General features: G+C 44.4%; 1 protein-coding gene across 1 annotated transcript in view; it reads left to right on the forward strand.

Moving 5' to 3' along the window:
• NHS (NHS actin remodeling regulator) overlaps window positions 1–15,939 on the forward strand; it is a 241,900-nt gene extending 225,961 nt beyond the window's left edge. Inside the window, exons 4-8 of the mRNA XM_054271769.1 lie at window positions 5,823–6,015; window positions 9,204–9,335; window positions 10,580–13,537; window positions 14,031–14,157; window positions 14,871–15,939. Coding sequence (XP_054127744.1) covers window positions 5,823–6,015; window positions 9,204–9,335; window positions 10,580–13,537; window positions 14,031–14,157; window positions 14,871–15,495 — 4,035 coding nt within the window. The 3' untranslated portion in view covers window positions 15,496–15,939. The remainder of the gene's footprint in view (window positions 1–5,822; window positions 6,016–9,203; window positions 9,336–10,579; window positions 13,538–14,030; window positions 14,158–14,870) is intronic.
• The last annotated feature ends 1,251 nt before the right edge of the window (window positions 15,940–17,190 follow it).

Here is a 17,190-nt window from a genome sequence, read left to right on the forward strand (position 1 = left end):
ATATAATGCTTGCAAATGCTGAAGCAACATGCTGATGCTCTGCTTGTTTGTGAATACCACCCACTATATTCATAAGGTTATCCTGGGAGGGAAATTTTCCCCACCCACTGCAACAGAAGTCTGAAGTTAGAAATAATGTTGATCCCTTATGCTTTTTGTTAGCTGCAGCTTTTAGGCAGCAGGAGTCAGAAATAATCCTCTGGAGAATAGCACTGTGCAGCAGCATGCACCAGGCACCTCCTGCCTTCACCAGGCTGTGCCAGCCCTGTGCTGCTGGGGGCTGTGACTCTGCCTCCTAAATCTCCTGTGAGATAACACCTTGGCCTGTCTGATCAAACACAGCTGAGGGGGAAGGAATCAGCGCAGCCATGTCTAAATTCAACAAACATGTTGGGGATAAATGCTCTTGATGAGGCTTTAGCATTCTCCATCTTTAATTAACTGAGGAAAAATTGTTTATTTATTCTTGGGTTTATGTTTTCCCTATCACCACTGCACTGTGTTCCATAGGCCCTGTGCACTAACTTTGAAATCCCAGAATCTCCTGTAAGGTAATCACGATAGGTAAGGCAGGCTAGGCACATGATGTAACACAAATGATGCTTCTTGAACTAGTATTTCCTATATGTTGAAAATGCTGAACAATGTCTCAGTATGTCTCAGAGCTTGGGAGGATGGAAAGGAGAGGAGGGGCAGAAGTGGCATTTTTGTCCATTCATTTCAATTGACCCATTCATTTCTTTCTCCAGATCCCAGCTCTGGGACAATAAATGGGGCAGACTCATAACTTGCCATGCTGGCAAGTTTTTCAACTGCTGATTTGCTTCTTTGTCGCTGTCCTGAAGATATTTTAAGGTTTTAATTAATTAAAATGGTTAATGATGAGTCCTAACTTACATATGTGCTAGTAATGCTCTTCTTGAAATCAGGGTGTGAGTGTTCAGGGGTGCTTCCTCTCAGCCCAAGTGAAGTGCTGAAGGAAGGTGGGCTGAACTGCTCCTCAGCAGAGCCACTATCTCTTTCTCTACAGGAGAAGCTCTGTTGACTACTCAGACTTGGACATCTGACTATTTTGTTGTAGCACACACAGACCAGAGACTCTCACACTGAAGTGACATGGAGCACTGAGGAATCAGGTCACGTGCATATGCAACAAGATTTTTACTGCAAGGCAGTTTCACGAGCACAATAGCACCTCTGCAAGTGAGGTTGATGGGATAGCTCAGGAAATAAAAATGCTCACATATGTCAGTGATGAATCCCTATTGAGGCAATTATGCACCAGTTTAGTTTCAAAGCAATCTTAGCCCATTAAAGAAAAATGCACACTTAAAAGTATTCTGGTTTTGTATTTAACAGAATAATTATCACTGTTTCTGTTTGCCAAGCACACCCACACAAAAGAAATTCACTTTTAAAACTGCCTAACTTCAGATTTGCCCATCAGACCAGAACAGCCTTGGGTTTATAATAATAATTTCTAGCTTAATTATGTGTTTACTCAGGACATTTAGAGACATTCTGGTTTCCTGAGTGAATGAGAACTTTTGAAAAGCAGCAGCTCACTCCCTCCCCCAGCATGGAGGTGTTGAAATGCTGAGGCTGCTGCTCTGTGCCAGCATGCCTCAGCTGCCCCCGTGACAGGCACCACATGGGAACAGGCACTAAGTGACCTCAGGACCCCTTGGCAAGGCACTGGTAGGAACACCTTCCTCAGGAGCACAACTGTGACGGCAGAAACTGAAATTTTGCTGGTCACCCTCATTTTTGTCCTATCTCTAATGATAGGAACTTACCTAGGAAGTTTGTCCTGCCATGCTTAAGCAGGGACCTGAGCCTCTGGCACATCACAGGATGGCTGTAGGTATGGGGAACCAGACCAGGTGTTTCCTCAGAGGCAGCTGGCAGAGTGGCACAGGGTGAGGTAGGGAAGTGCTGCACTGATGGACAGACAGATGGGACAGACAGATGGGTGACCATACCTTGCTTGTCTGACTGTAGCCCACACTGCTATCTCTGAGAGCAAAGCTGAGGTCCTGCTGTTGCTCTCATGGACAGGTTTGCCCCTGAGTGGCTTTTGCAGGTACCTGTGCTTGAAGCTCAGGGCAGGAGTTCCCTGTGTACTGACAATCACAGGACATGTGATATTGCAAAGATTTTCATATCCTGAACTCTTGTCACCTCAGCTGCATTAGTCCCCTGTCCTGACCCTCCCAGAGATCCTCTAGCACATTCCACGAGGAAGTTGAATTTCAAGCATCCTGGTACCCGCAGTCAGTCTGCTTCCAGCAGGTGTCTGGAAACTTGGTCAGAGGACCATCCTTGGGTATCTGAGGAGTAAGGAGACTGAAACTGTTGATGTATTCAGTATCTCCACAGCCTGCACTGCATGAACAGAGAGGCTGCTCCTGAGATAAGGACTTTTTCCAGCTTGGGAGAACTGGTTTTCCACTGGCCTGGGCAAAAACTAAGCTGCTGGAAATGTTCACTGGGAACAGCTCTCTTTTGATTTCCCCCACTCTGGTCTCCTGTAAGCCTTATGGACAGCTCATCTGGAGGCTTCCCATGGGCACACAGAACTGGGGAAAAGCAGGAGGTGTTGCATATCTAGGAAGAGAGTAGGACAAGGTGCAGGACTTGGCCTTTTGAGAGTCACTACAACTTTTTGTCTTAAGAGAAGACCATATAATGCAAAGTCTTTCAAAGTTAGGTTTGCTCATCTGTCACAATAGTGTTGATAATGATTGATAACGACTAGGAGGAAAAACATTGGTAGAATTATCTGGCATTATTAGTCTAACTAATGCATGGAGAAATAATAACCCCTACCAAGAAACATGTTCCAGAGTTGTCAACAGACCTGTTTTAACTTTTTTTTTGTTTCCTATTTCAAAAGAAGTCAGTTGTCCTTCACTCCTTAATTTTGAAAACTGGACATTGCCACAAACAAATCAGAGTTTCTGACAGAAGATGATTTTGGAGGTGTAGGGATTCACCAAGACCCAGGATGTTGTGGCCATTGCTATTTGTCATTTCAAGTTACAAAAAGGGACAAAAAGCCAATTGGTTGTTGTCACCTTGCCACAATGAATGTAAACTTAGAGAAATAGTGATATCATCAGAAACACATAGCAATCAATGTATATGATAAATTACCATCAGCATCATTATTTATATCCAATTGTTTAAAAATGAAGAAAAAAATGGAAAAAAATCCCTTACATTATGAAAAAATTTAAATTTATAATGTAATTTGATATGCATCTTCCACTGCTTCAGCTCCAGGCAGAACACAGTTTGAGTTACCCAATCAATCAATACAAGGCATTCTTGGGACAATTCAGCCATGTCTGTACAAGGAGGCTGAACCAATTTCACTGCAGTTTTGTCTAATTCAAGTAAGCAAAACCAGTACAGACTTCACAGGGATCCAAACCAATCTGTGGTGGGGCATAAACCCATCCATAGGAAACAGGGTGAAAATCTCTGCTCATTTTGGTTCTGATGCTAATTTATCCAGACAAAAATTATGTGCTTTTACAAGAATTGTTTTGTGTATGTTTTTAATTTTAATTTTATTTTTTTTCACATTTCACATTTATAGTTTAACAGCACCCGTTCGCCCTCCCCAATTGAGTGTTGCCACATGACCCCCTGGAGTAGAAAGGTACTGGAAAAACAAGCAATCCTCAATTAACAGCCCTGTGTCACTCTTCTCCCTTCCAGATCCTAACCCTTCCTCTTGCTTGCTTTTCACTTGCTAACTTTACTGTGCTAAAAGAAGCCATTTCTGTTTTTCTCATGTCAGTAAGACACAATAATAACTTTTTTTCCCCCATTCTGTCATTCTTCACACCTTGGATAGGTTTCAGGAGCTCAAGGCCACAAAGCTGCCTCCCCCTATCACCTCCTTTAAAAAGCCTGAACTCAAACAGACTCAATAGAATTAGCAATTGCATTTAATTCTCTTGCCATGTTTTGCAACTGCCCCCTTTTTTTCCTAAATGGTAGGAAATGGTTTGGACAATGCCACACCAACAGCAGGTATTTATTCTCTGGCCATTTGGTGATGCCACAGCTTGGAGAGCAGGAGCTCTGGCAGCCAGGGCCACTCTGCCTGCTTTGTCCAGCACTTCTTTGTCATCTAGGGAAGGATGAATTCAGCAACAAATGCAGAGTGTGTGTGTGTGTGTGTGTCTGTGTCTGTGTGTGTGTGTCCATGTGCCTCTGTGTGTGTGCAAGGGTGGGTTTTTTGCATGCATGCATCAAACTTAGGGCGGGGGGGGGAGTTACCTAGGAAACAAAGTCTTTTGTGCTTGAAGTTTATATGAGCTATTCACGTCTGCCTGCCGGGAATCGGCACAAAAGCTGCAGGCAGAAAGAAGGCTGCAATGTTTGACTGAAATCCTACGTGGGAAAAGAGGGTTTTCTGCGGGCGGGAGAAGAGGAAACCTGTGTTGTCTTGGGTCTGGGGGTGCTGCAGGAGGTGACACTGACCAGGTGAGTAAGTGCCTCCGACAGTTTAAACAGCAGCTGCAGAGTTAAGATCTTTAATGCCTTTGGGGACGGGATGTAAATGCTGTTTGGCAAGCCTGAGATGGTTAATTCCCTCAGGATTTGTGAGGAGCCTGGGCGGAGGAATGGCCAAAGTATAATGGCAGAAAGGGCATGATCCTGCAGTGTTCAACACCCACCTGCTCAGGGCTCTGCCATGGCCATGCAGAGCAACATTTTATTTTTGCCGTTTGCTACCGAAACTAAAACTGGCAAATAAAGTGTAAACAGCAGGCATGAAGGAGGGAAGGCTGGTAGTTAAGCAGCTGGGAATTCAAGACTGAAGAGAAAGCCTGTCTGAAAGGGATTGCACTTCATTTTTAAAAAATGAGAGGCAGACAGATGTCCTGAGCTGGCCAAACAGTTGTCACAGCTTACAGAAGAATGTATTAATGGAAGAAGAGAGGGAAATTAGGCAGAAGAAGGTAAAGGTAAGTTTCTCCCCTCTATCCCTTCCAAACAAAACCGAAACTTTTTTTTTTTTGCAAACAAAGAGAATCTCCCCCCAACCCAAGCTGGCAGCTAGCATCAAACAAAAACGCACTTGCTTTATTTCTCTTTGCAAGACAGGGTACTGGGGGATTTGTTGTTTCTTCTAAAAGAAAACAAACTGTCTGTGTTTCTTTCATGCTCTTTACTTTTCTATTTCTTCATCTTCGTCATCTACTACCTCTTGTAATATGCTATAAAAATATGCATGGTTTCTAAACAATTTTTAATTTCTTCTGGTGGTGGATACTCTTTTCTTTGGTTGTTATCTCCCTGTCCCAGCACTGTCAACACCTGCCACTTCCACCACACAGCTGCTGGGTGGCTGTACTATGGTCTGCTCTTGGTCTGTGTTTGTACAAATGAAATGCAAATGGTTATTCTGAAATATGGATGGGTCCTCTTTAAAACTTTGGACCTTCTGATGCTTGAATGAATGGTTGTATGAGGCCAGTTGCAGATGAGAGCCCACATGTCTAATGCTTGTGGTAACTGAGGACATGCCATGGCTATGCACGAATGCAGGATGTGCCCCTTCTGACAGAGGAGGTGGCCTCTAAATGTCACTGTAAATGTGCTGAGTTCCAGTATGCTGAGGTGTTTTTCTCCTATTAGCAGGATGTTAAGTTTCCATTGGAGAATGGCTGGTGCTGTGTGACTTAGAACGATTCCTTCCTGCTTCCCTGTAATTGATTTCTGATTTGTGTGTCTGCTTTGTTTCAAAATTAGCATTGTGTGCCTGAGTGGGAGACACTGATTTTGAATGTATTCATTTGCAGTCCCATCCACCAGAGGACGAAGATACAGATGTCATGTTAGGGCAGAGGCCGAAAAATCCAATACATAATATCCCTTCTACACTGGATAAACAAACCAATTGGAGTAAAGCACTACCTCTCCCAACTCCAGAGGAGAAAATGAAACAAGATGCCCAAGTGATTTCTTCTTGCATTATCCCCATCAATGTCACTGGTACAAATCTCTTCTATTTCTTTTTGTATTTATTGCATGGTTCAAGGGAGGTCAAGTACTTATTTTGTTTATTTGAAGTCATGGGATTGTGCAGTCTTGGGGCAGAGATCCTAGCTTGAAGATTTAGTTTCTGAAAGACAGTGGGCTAAATTCATCCCTTATGCGTGACTGCTGGAGTCACTGAAGCTGCATCTAGGATTAATTTGGCCCATATTTTCAGTCATGTTATATGGTGTAACATAAGCCTAATTCCCTGTATAAACAATGTACTTTTGTTGTGTATATAACCTACAATCTGTATTAACAAAGACCTCAAATAACTTTTTGAATGTAGCTGACTGAAATAATGCAGAAAGCCACCAAAATTAATCATATGATCATCATGTGTAGCAGGAGAAGAGAAACTAGAGAATGTAGGCTACTATTTGCAGTGCTTTAAACATGCAAGGCATGAATGTGTAGCATGCAAACCATCGCTCTGAGATCTCTTTACGTGCAGCTATACTGAAGGTATAGTAATGGCATTTTCTTTCATTTCTATAATGTTTGGATATATTTGACTAGATTTATTTGAAGGAGAACTTGTTTATAGAAGCAGCAGGTATATCACATATTAAATGTGATAGATGACTTATTTTCAGAATCAAAAATCAGGCTGTTTTTCTCTTTCTCTTTTTCTCTTTCTTTCCTTCCAGAGGGCTATGGTAAATGTAAAGTTGATCTGAATTTTCCTCAATAATATTTTCAAGTACCAAGTTTTGATTAACTTAAAAGCATAAAGTGGGTTAACTTTCACAGTTATAGACTTCACTGTAAACAATCAGGAAAAAAGAAGGGGGCTTTCAGTTAACCTTCACTCTCCAGAAAAAGTATTTGTATTTAATTCTATTTTCCCAGTAACTGGGGGTTGGGATGAGGTCACAGCCCCTCACATCCATTGTTCTCCCCCATGTCTATCAGTGGTACACAAACCTTCCTGCCAGACAGGCTGCAGGATTCACCATGGTGCTGGGGACAGATGTATGCCCACAGTCCAGCCCCAGCTCACAACCAAGGCTTTTGGGCTTACAGCATCATGGTCACAAGTCCCCATCTCCTCCACCATCAGTTGCATGAATCCTCCCAGCAACAGCAACACCATCCCAGCTCCCCTGTGTCCTGGCAGAGGAGATGACACTGCACAGTGCCACCAGCCCTGCCTCCCTGCGGAGGTGGCAGCCAGGGGTGGGTGTCCCTTTCTCCAGGACAGTGCTCTGGCCACAGGAGGGCTGGCAGCTGGCTGCCAGGACTGCCTGCACACACCCTGCTGGGCTGCAGGCCAGCTGGTCAAGGTCATAGGCTGAGCACTGCCTCTGGAAATCCCCACAGAAAGTCAGACATAATGTGGTGTATTTCCACAAGGTAAAGCTGGTGATAAAATGATGCTCCTTCTAGTTTCAATACAGAACCCTTACCAGAGCAGGCTTTCTAACAGGGCTATTGTCACCTACTGCAGCCAGAGAACAGTTAGGTCTGGGACCAATGTTAACTTTTCCAGTAATAGTCATTTTTGCCTAGACTCCACCTGCCATACATTGGAACCAAATTTCCACTGATCAGTTTTACAGATCAAGAATGGTATGTAATCTTCTGGATGTTTATGTGTGTAATTCTCATTAGCACTAATGGGAATAATTTGTATGCATCACGGGGAAGAAATACCCTTTTCCACTTTCCTCTCAGAGATGACCCCCGTGCATCTGGCACACAGAGCATGTTCAGCTAACTCACAGTTGCTGGAAAACCAGCAATGATGCTGATTGATTTTTTGTTTCAAAGAGTTTGCTTTTAGTTCTCTGGTTTTGTTTTTTAAGCTTCTCCCAACCCTGAGAAATGTTCACTTTTTTGAAAATGATTGTTGTTGGAGTTTACGGCACTTTTGTTCCATATTAAAGAAAGCTCTTCCTCTGCTTATTCCAGGGGCATTGGTGGTTACAGGACATCTGTCTGAAGCCTCTATTTCACTGTAGTAGATTTCAAGAAGAACTTTTACAAGAAAGTTACTTTTTAATGTTTTACATTGTTATGTAATGTAATATGTATGTGTATGTCTGTGTATAATTATGTTTTCTATAATTATACGCTATTAAACTAGAGCTTCTTATCAGGATTTCTTTTTCCTTTTGTTTGCTTTAGTTTGTTCGTTCTTCTTAAGATTACAAACCACTGTACCAGCAATCCTTATGTTAGTGTTTTTATGGACCTGGCACATTTTTTCCAACCTGTCCCATGTCAACTTTAGAGAGCATGAGTGAGCATACAGCTCTGCAAAAAAACCAGTGCAGAGGGGCACTGGCCTTCTGGTCAGTCTCCTTTTAACTTTTAACTACACAGCATAAAATCAAACTGAAAGACACTTCCCTTTGCTAATGCCATGGAAACATAAAGAAAACAATGAATTCTCACCTATTCTGTATGAAGGTGGTCATAAACAAATGTACTCAAGAACTTGTGCTTCTAAGTCTAAAGTGAGGATCTTGATTGCACGACCTGAGCAGACTCCCACCCTGTGCTGGGCATGTGGGAAAATCAGGCCACTTCCTGATGTATGCAAGTAAATGGCAGCTCCCTGCTAATGTCACTCTCAGTCATGTGTCATTGTCACAGAGAATGCTCTCTAAACTTGCATGGTGACTTGGCCCCATTTTAGCTGTCTCCTTCCTTTTTGAAATGTTAGCTCCCTTGGCATATTGGTCTCCTAAGAAGCACCCAACTACTGCAATATGGCATTAGAACCTTAAAATGTTTTCTTATGCTTATTTGCCTAAAATAAGTCAGGCTACAGGTGAACAGATAATGCTTTGCAGATAAGTTACTATCATTGTCCCTATGACAGATAGATAAATAGCTGTAAGAAAGATGCCCTGCTACCAAGAGCTCTCTCTTTGCTTTCCTGATTTTCTTTCCTTTTTCTGTTCTTTTTCCTTTCATGCCTTCTGTTATTTTTGGCAGACCAGGCTGCTGAGGGGGAGCTGGAATTAGACGTAAAACTGTGATATACTGTGATATAATTTACATAAGAGCTACATAAGGACTCCCTTATGTTTATTCACAGGCTTAATCCAAGCTCACATGCCTCCACTGTGTTCCAGCCATGAAAATTTGTTTACTATTTCTAAAGGCTAATGAGACCTATTTATGGGTTGCAGGAGTTGGTTTTGACAGAGAGGCTAGTATACGCTGCTCTCTTGTTCATTCACAATCTGTACTACAGCGGAGACGAAAGTTGAGGAGGAGGAAAACCATCTCTGGCATCCCCAGAAGAGTGCAACAAGAAATAGGTGTAGTATAAATACAAATCTTCCATAGATAGCTTTCTAACCAACTTAAATTGCAGGGATATGAGCTGGTAGCTAGTCTTCCAAAGAAACAAAACCTTGAAAGTGTAAATACTTGTAAAATTTAGAAATGACATGTTTTGTTCTTTTGATTTACTACAGTAAGAAAAGCTATATTACTCCATATGGCCTTGAAGGACTGGGGGCCTTACTGAGTAATATAGATGTACGTGTTCGGCTCTTATTGTGTAAATGTTAATCAGTTCTTTTTTTCTTTTTCATTTTATTTCTGTTATGAACCCATAGTTATGTGCATAAAAAGTAACTAGATTAAGTGAAAGTTTTTTCTTGCATCAGGGGAGTTTAAGGTAAAGAACTGACAGATGTTACTCCACAAAGTGATGATGAGTTGTCACAACAGCTGGATAACTTAGATGAGTGGTTGAATATCCACCAGAGATACAGCTGCTGGTACTTTACGGGAGCTTTGCTAAACATTCCTTTTATTTATCACACTCCTCAATTCCTTCCTATTATTCTTTATCATCAAGAATATTTGCCTTAAACCTACCAAATTACCTCACTTTTTGTCAGGGTAAATTAGGACCCACTCTGTCAAGGGCAAATTCAGTGTGAAATTCTTATTAACTCAAAACAAAACTAACAGAATTGCTATTTCTTAATATTCGTCTGCACCTGAAGATGGCTCTGGTGTTTCAGTTGGTTGCCATGAAACTCAACTGGAAACAGAAGAAATGTGTTTATGATAGGGAATAAGTAATCAGAGAACCTATGAATGAAAGATCTTTTTGTCTTGCAAATATTCTTGATAGTAAAGAAGCAGATAATGGAAATACTGAACAGACAGGAAGGAGAAACAGAATTATTTTTAGAAGCTTATGGAGTATTTTGTCCAGCAGCCACTCCCGAAAATTTTAAGTAGCTGAAATAATCTTAAGAACTGAAAACTTAGTATTTGTCGTAATATTTAGCACAGCAAGCTCAGCTCATTCTCACATTGAGAATGCATTGCAAAGTCATGTTGAAGGACTAGAATTTCCCTACCTCACCGGCAGGAGATCTGCCTTATAAATTCTTTATACAGAATTTAAATTTGGTCCAATGCTCAGAAAGATTAAAAAATAAAGAATACAGAAGATAATATCTTCTTGGGTTGCTCTGTGGGTTGTCTCATGCCAGGAAATGTGTAGCTCTCTCCCACTCACCCAGCTTTCCATGTGTCCTAGATTCAGACGAGTCGCCAGTGGCGAGAGAGCGCAATGTGATTGTGCACACAAACCCAGAATTCCCTGGCTCCAGCAACAGGAGGTTGGGGACCCGGGATTCGGAGTGCCAGACGGAAGAAATCCTGATAGCTGCTCCCTCCCGGCGACGGATCCGTGCCCAGCGGGGGCAGAGCGTGGTTGCCTCCCTCTCCCACTCCACTGGCAACATCCTGGTGCTGGCAGACAATGGGGATGCAGTCTTTGCTGCCGCTGTGAGCAACCGCATCCGCTCGCGGAGCCTCCCCCGCGAGGGCGCCCGGGCCAGCGAGGGCCATCAGGATGCCACCACCAAGAGTGCAGGGTACGAAGCAGAGCACTTCCTAGCTGGTCAGGAGAGGATCCCAAAAAAGGGGAAGGAGATCTTGAGCAAGCAGGGTTCACAGGAGTGCCAGCCCATTGGTTTAACTTGTCCTCAGCACCTGCATAGCCCCGAGCACAGCATCAGCGAGAGGGGGAGATCGCGGCTGTCAAGGATGGTCGATTCAGGCAGCTGTGAAATTTCATCCAACTCAGACACCTTCGGGAGCCCAATTCACTCCATCTCCACAGCAGGAGTCCTGCTCAGCAGCCACATGGACCAGAAAGATGACCACCAGTCCTCCAGTGGCAACTGGAGTGGGAGCAGCTCCACATGTCCCTCCCAGACATCTGAAACCATTCCTCCTGCTGCCTCTCCTCCACTAACAGGCTCTTCACACTGTGACTCCGAGCTGTCACTCAATACTGCTCCCAATGCCAATGAGGACTCCAATGTCTTCATCACAGAGCAGTTTGGTGACCACACAGACAAGGTCAGGGGCCACAGGGCAAGCTCCTTCACATCCACTGTGGCAGATTTACTGGATGACCCCAACAACAGCAACACAAGCGACAGTGAGTGGAACTACCTGCACCACCACCATGACGCCTCCTGTCGCCAGGATTTCAGCCCTGAGCGCCCAAAGGCAGACAGCCTGGGATGTCCCAGCTTTACCAGCATGGCCACCTATGACAGCTTCCTTGAAAAGACCCCCTCTGACAAGGCAGACACTAGCTCACACTTTTCTGTGGATACTGAAGGATACTATACCTCCATGCACTTTGACTGCGGTCTGAAGGGTAATAAAAGCTATATTTGCAACTATGCAGCCCCAGGCTCCGAGAGTGGCCAGACTGGGAGCGTGACTTCCAGCCTAGCTGACTATGCCTGGCAGGAGTGTGTGAGCCACAGGAGGCAGGCACAGCAGTGCATCTCACTGAAGAAACCAAAGGCAAAGCCAGCCCCACCAAAACGCAGCTCATCTTTGAGGAAATCAGAGGGCAGCACCGACCTTCCCGACAAGATAGAACCAAAGATCGGTGGTGGGCAGCATGTCTCTCACACTGCCAGGGAGATGAAGCTGCCCCTTGAGTTTTCAAACACACCTTCCCGAGTGGAAGGCCCCAACCTGCCAGCCAAGCAGGAGCTCCCCTGGCCAAACCAGGATGATGGCGGGTTAAAGGACACTCCATTTGACACCACCAGTATCCCCTCCTTTAAAGATGAAGGTGCTGAACAACCTCACTATGCAGACCTCTGGCTTCTGAACGACTTGAAATCCAGCGATCCTTACAGGTCCTTGTCCAATTCAAGCACTGCTACGGGTACTACAGTCATAGAGTGCATCAAGTCACCAGAGAGCTCTGAATCCCAGACATCTCAGTCTGGGTCACGAGCTACAACCCCGTCCCTCCCCTCTGTTGATAATGAGTTTAAGCTGGCCTCCCCAGAGAAGTTGGCGGGGTTAGCCTCACCCTCCAGTGGGTACTCCAGCCAGTCAGAGACACCCACCTCTTCTTTTCCGACAGCTTTCTTTTCAGGACCATTGTCTCCAGGGGGGAGCAAGAGGAAGCCGAAAGTTCCAGAGAGGAAGTCATCGCTGCAGCAGCCACTCTCAAAAGATGGCACAGCCTCAGTGAGCAAAGACCTCGAACTTCCGATTATACCTCCTACTCACCTTGACCTAAGTGCTCTTCACAATGTCTTGAGCAAGCCCTTGGCTCACAGGCACCAGCTGCATACCTTTAGCCACAGCAAGCAGAGCGCGGTCGGGGACGCCCTGCAGCCCGGCCCTCCCTCTGCCCTTGCCATCACACCCTCCGTTCTCAAGTCTGTCCACCTCCGGGCAGTCAACAAGCCTGAAGGAGTGAAACATAAAGGCAGTACCCCAGACCTGCTCTGCATACAGGAGACCACCTTGATGGCAACTGAGGTCTCTCCAGGCAAAATGAGGCCACTCTTAGCTAAGAAACCAGTATCACGCCAATACTCTACAGATGAGGCCATAATGCTGTACGTTGACACTTCCCCAGCAGAAGCAGGCCCTGGAAAACCACCTTTAGAGAAAAGCTCCTCTTTTGGTGGGCAGAATAGCTGTGAGAAAGAAGCTGTAACTTCAGCAAGCATGGGTCTGGTTGAAATCAAACCTGGGAATGACCAAACACACCTGGCCACTGAACACTTACCAGAAAGCTCTCCGAATCAGACATGTGCCATCCCCACGGATGGCTTTCAGAAGGGCTCAGCTGTCCCCACAAGTGATGATGAAACAAAGAAATCTGTCCAGGGAGCAGAAACAGTGCACGATCTTCAGCAAGTGCAGGCTCAGCAAGAGCTCTCCACAGGCAGCGAGGGGAAGGTGGAGGTTGGGCCTGTGGATGAAAGCCCAGCTCAGGCTGAGGGACCAGCCATCACCTATCAGTTTAAGCACGAACCCGACGTAAGCCACCATGTGCCTGGGAATATCAACTATGAAGCAGAGATGGCAGCAGTAGATTCACTCAATGAAGAGAGTTGCAAGCAGGAAAACGATATCACATCAGGTATCCCAACCAAAAGTGCCTCTGATGACAGCAGGGCAGACGAGACGGTGGGCAGCACAGACGAGCCTTCGCTGAAAGGTCAGTTGGGAATTCTTTCTGTGTCATACCCAATCAGGTGGTTTTGGATGGGATGGTAGTGGAATCAAAGCAGAGTGGCACATCAGCTTCCCTCTGTAGGTTTAAGCATAGACACCCCTCGCTTTGTCTGTTAGTTGGCCAGCTAGCCAGCTCACTGCTATTTAAACTTTTCCAAAGTATTCAGACTGCATTTGTGGTATTTATTTCCTCCCTTGTGCTACATTTCAGCTGAAAAGATAAAAGTGAGGAGCATTGGCCCTGGGTACAAGAGAGTTTGATTATCACAGCTATTATGTAAATGGGAGATCTTGTTTCAGTGCTCCTTTTATGGGAATATCCAATATGGAACAGACATGACTTTTAGATTAGAGGGAAAAGGCTGTATAGTGGTATCACCCACTCTGTTGTGAGCGGAGCTGGTGCCTCCAACTGGCAGTGCTCTTGCTAAGTGCAGTGGAGTCTGACTCATAACATGGCTTCTCTCCTTTTTAAGAGTCTTCTCCAAGCGATGAGTCCATCATGTCTCCACTGAGCGAGGAGTCACAGGCTGACACTGAGGATGCCTTTGTGTCTCCAAACAAACCCCGCACCACTGAGGATCTGTTTGCAGTCATTCACAGGTGACCGAACCTTGTGGCAATGGGAAACGGTAACATGCATCCCTGCACAGCTGTCCCCTAACAATAGCTGCAGGATGGTTATTCTATGTTTAAGTCTTGTCCTCAAACTATGTTCTTCAGTTAACTCAGTTTCATTTTCTAAAAGGCAGCTTTAAAACATGTTTTATTATGGCCTGGAGTGCAGTCTGAGTACCTTCATGGCATGTGTGGGATGCTTTACAGATAAAAACATCAGGCTGTTCTCTCTAACATATACATCTTCAAAGCAAACTACCTGCAGTGGTTCCTGTCTTCTGCCTACCAGTCCACCAGCTCTAGTCTGGTGAAAGAATTGTTGCAGGGAGAAGGGTATGAAAAGGTATCTCTTCAATTTTAGAGTATTTTGTAATCAGCCAAAATTTGGGATCACAACTGAAACTGAAATTTTCTGATACTGAATAGATTATGCTGCATATTATTACTGCTTAAATTTCTGTATGTATTGTTGTCTTTACAAAGACTTGGTTGTGCATACATTGTCTTGGAAGAGGCTGGGTAGTGTTGAGAGGAAGTCTGCAGCTCAGTGCCATGAGACACTGATAGCCTCCAATATTTTACAGAGGATTTGAGAGAACTCTGGCTAAATATAAAAGCATCTGTGAAACTCCAGGAGAGCGCTAAGCATTATAGTACAAAAATAATGTATGAAAGAGTTCTCCTTTGTGTTTTTACAGATCAAAAAGGAAAGTTCTTGGGAGAAAGGATTCTGGAGACCTTTCCGTAAGAAACAGATTGAGAGCTTCATCTGGGACCAGCAGCCAGCCTCCCACCAGCAGCACACTGCCTACCAGCAACATGCCACCAGCCGGCAACGTGGGCACTCCCATCAGCAGTCAGAGGTCCCCCGGGCTCATATACAGGAATGCCAAAAAGTCCAACACATCCAATGAGGAGTTTAAGTTACTGCTCCTTAAAAAGGGCAGCCGATCTGATTCCAGCTACAGGATGTCTGCCACAGAGATTCTGAAAAGTCCTATTTTGCCGAAGTCTCCCGGAGAGCTGACAGCAGACGCCCTTCAAAGCACGGAAGAGTCTCCTCCCACAACGAGCCCTGATGCATTATCGCCGCTCTCCCCCTGCTCCCCCAGGGTCAACACGGAAGGATTCTCCTCCAAGAACTTCCCCATGTCAGCGTCGTCGCGCGTGGGGCGGTCGCGGGCCCCGCCGGCGGCCAGCAGCAGCCGGTACAGCGTGCGCTGCCGGCTCTACAACACCCCCATGCAGGCCATCTCCGAGGGGGACACCGAGAACTCGGACGGCAGCCCCCACGACGATCGCTCTTCTCAAAGCTCTACATAGGCTGTGCGGGTGCCAGGACCGGGCTGCCAACACCACTCAAGCTCTTAAGGATGTCAACGTAAGAGGCCAATGCTGTAGGAATCACAGCAAAAAAGGAACAAAAAGAAGAAAAGGAGAACAATCACAGGGCAATATCAATGCTTCGGTGTGTTTGCGTTTGGAAGACGCTGGGGAAACAAAAGGACTACAGTTGTAGCTATTTATTACACTACATTTTCTAAAAGGATGAAGAAATGCTATGCCTGTTCTGTTTTCTTTTGGCTTCATTTGGTTTATTCCACTCTCATTTCCATTGCCACTGTAGATTTCAAGACTACTCACTTTCCATGGAGTTAAAGGTGACTTTGGGTGGGTTTTTTTCCCAGAAGCTGCCCATCTAGAAACAAATCCCTCACTGTAGTGCTTCCCTAGGGAGAAAACACAAAAAAAAAAAAGAAAAGAAAATGCTCTTGAGAATTGGTATTTTTCTACAGTAAAATGAGCTGAAACAAACTTTAGAAAAAATTAACAAACATATGTAAATATCATATTTTTGATAAAAATTTGTAAATAGAATTATCAGAAAGTGGACATGGCAAACGATTTACTGCATAACAGCTTTGTTTATAGAAGACAAATGAATTCAATTGTAATAACTGTATTCTGTGAATACCATTTTCATATCAAACATGAAACATGGCCACCAATAACCACTTTCAGTGTGACAGGCCTGAAAGATGGCATTGAGCAGTGGAAAGCAGGAATTTTCCAACTTAGTTAAGGAAATTGAAAGGCTGACTGTGAGGGGATTAAAGAAACCATTTGTCTTTCTAAGGCAGTTCTAAAGAAGCTAACTGGAAAGCAGAGCTGGGAGGGTTACCGTGGGGAAGATGAGTGTGTTTCTGACAGAACAAAGCTGGGTCTGATGCTAAGCCCCAAAGGGTCCCACCCGACAGCCTCCCCTGGGCCTTTATTCTTGCAGAGAGGATAGATGTGAGAGGAAACAGTACTTAACTTTCATATTCCTATTAGGCTATTGGGATACATAACACAGTCATAACCTGGTACCTATAATCTTTAAACACGATTAGTTTCTGGTTCATAAAGGAAACAAATAAATTATAAGCATGCAAGATGCGCTTTCAATTTATCAGTAAATATCTGCAATGAGTTTTCAGTGAAGCTTTCTCTTTGTGCTGATGAGATTCATGCTACCTAAATATTTACAAAAATGACACTGTGAAAACGTAGCTGGGAAATAGGTATGTGTATGCATTATTTATATTCATTGCTGAGCTGAGGAGGGGAAAGCTCCAGTTCATTGTGCCAGCCACGTACAGTAGGGATCTTGTCTGGGTTTACCAGAAACACAGAACAGGGTGAGGGACTGGGTTGGGGTGGGAAAGGAGATAAATCAAAGTAGCTGCTTTGATACAAATGAAGGCAGGGACATAAAAGCTGAATTACTTGAAGTTACTTGAATATTCTCATCTTAAAACCACAAGAACCCATGAGTTGCTTTATATTTTTAATTTTTAAACAGAATAAAACCAACAGGCCTGATTCTCCTTTGGGCCACCACAATTTCCACTGATGTAGCCCCATCTGTGCCACTTAGAGGACAAGGCCCTCTTTAGCCAAAACTCATGCAGTTGACATTGGTTGCTGTAGTATATGGTCAGGAAAAGAGGAAAGGTTAGTGCAGAGAAAATAGTG

The sequence above is a fragment of the Melozone crissalis genome, unplaced genomic scaffold, assembly GCF_028551555.1.
Source record: "Melozone crissalis strain CALT ecotype California unplaced genomic scaffold, PUWL_Pcris_2 ptg000013l_1, whole genome shotgun sequence".
Classification (NCBI taxonomy): domain Eukaryota; kingdom Metazoa; phylum Chordata; class Aves; order Passeriformes; family Passerellidae; genus Melozone; species Melozone crissalis.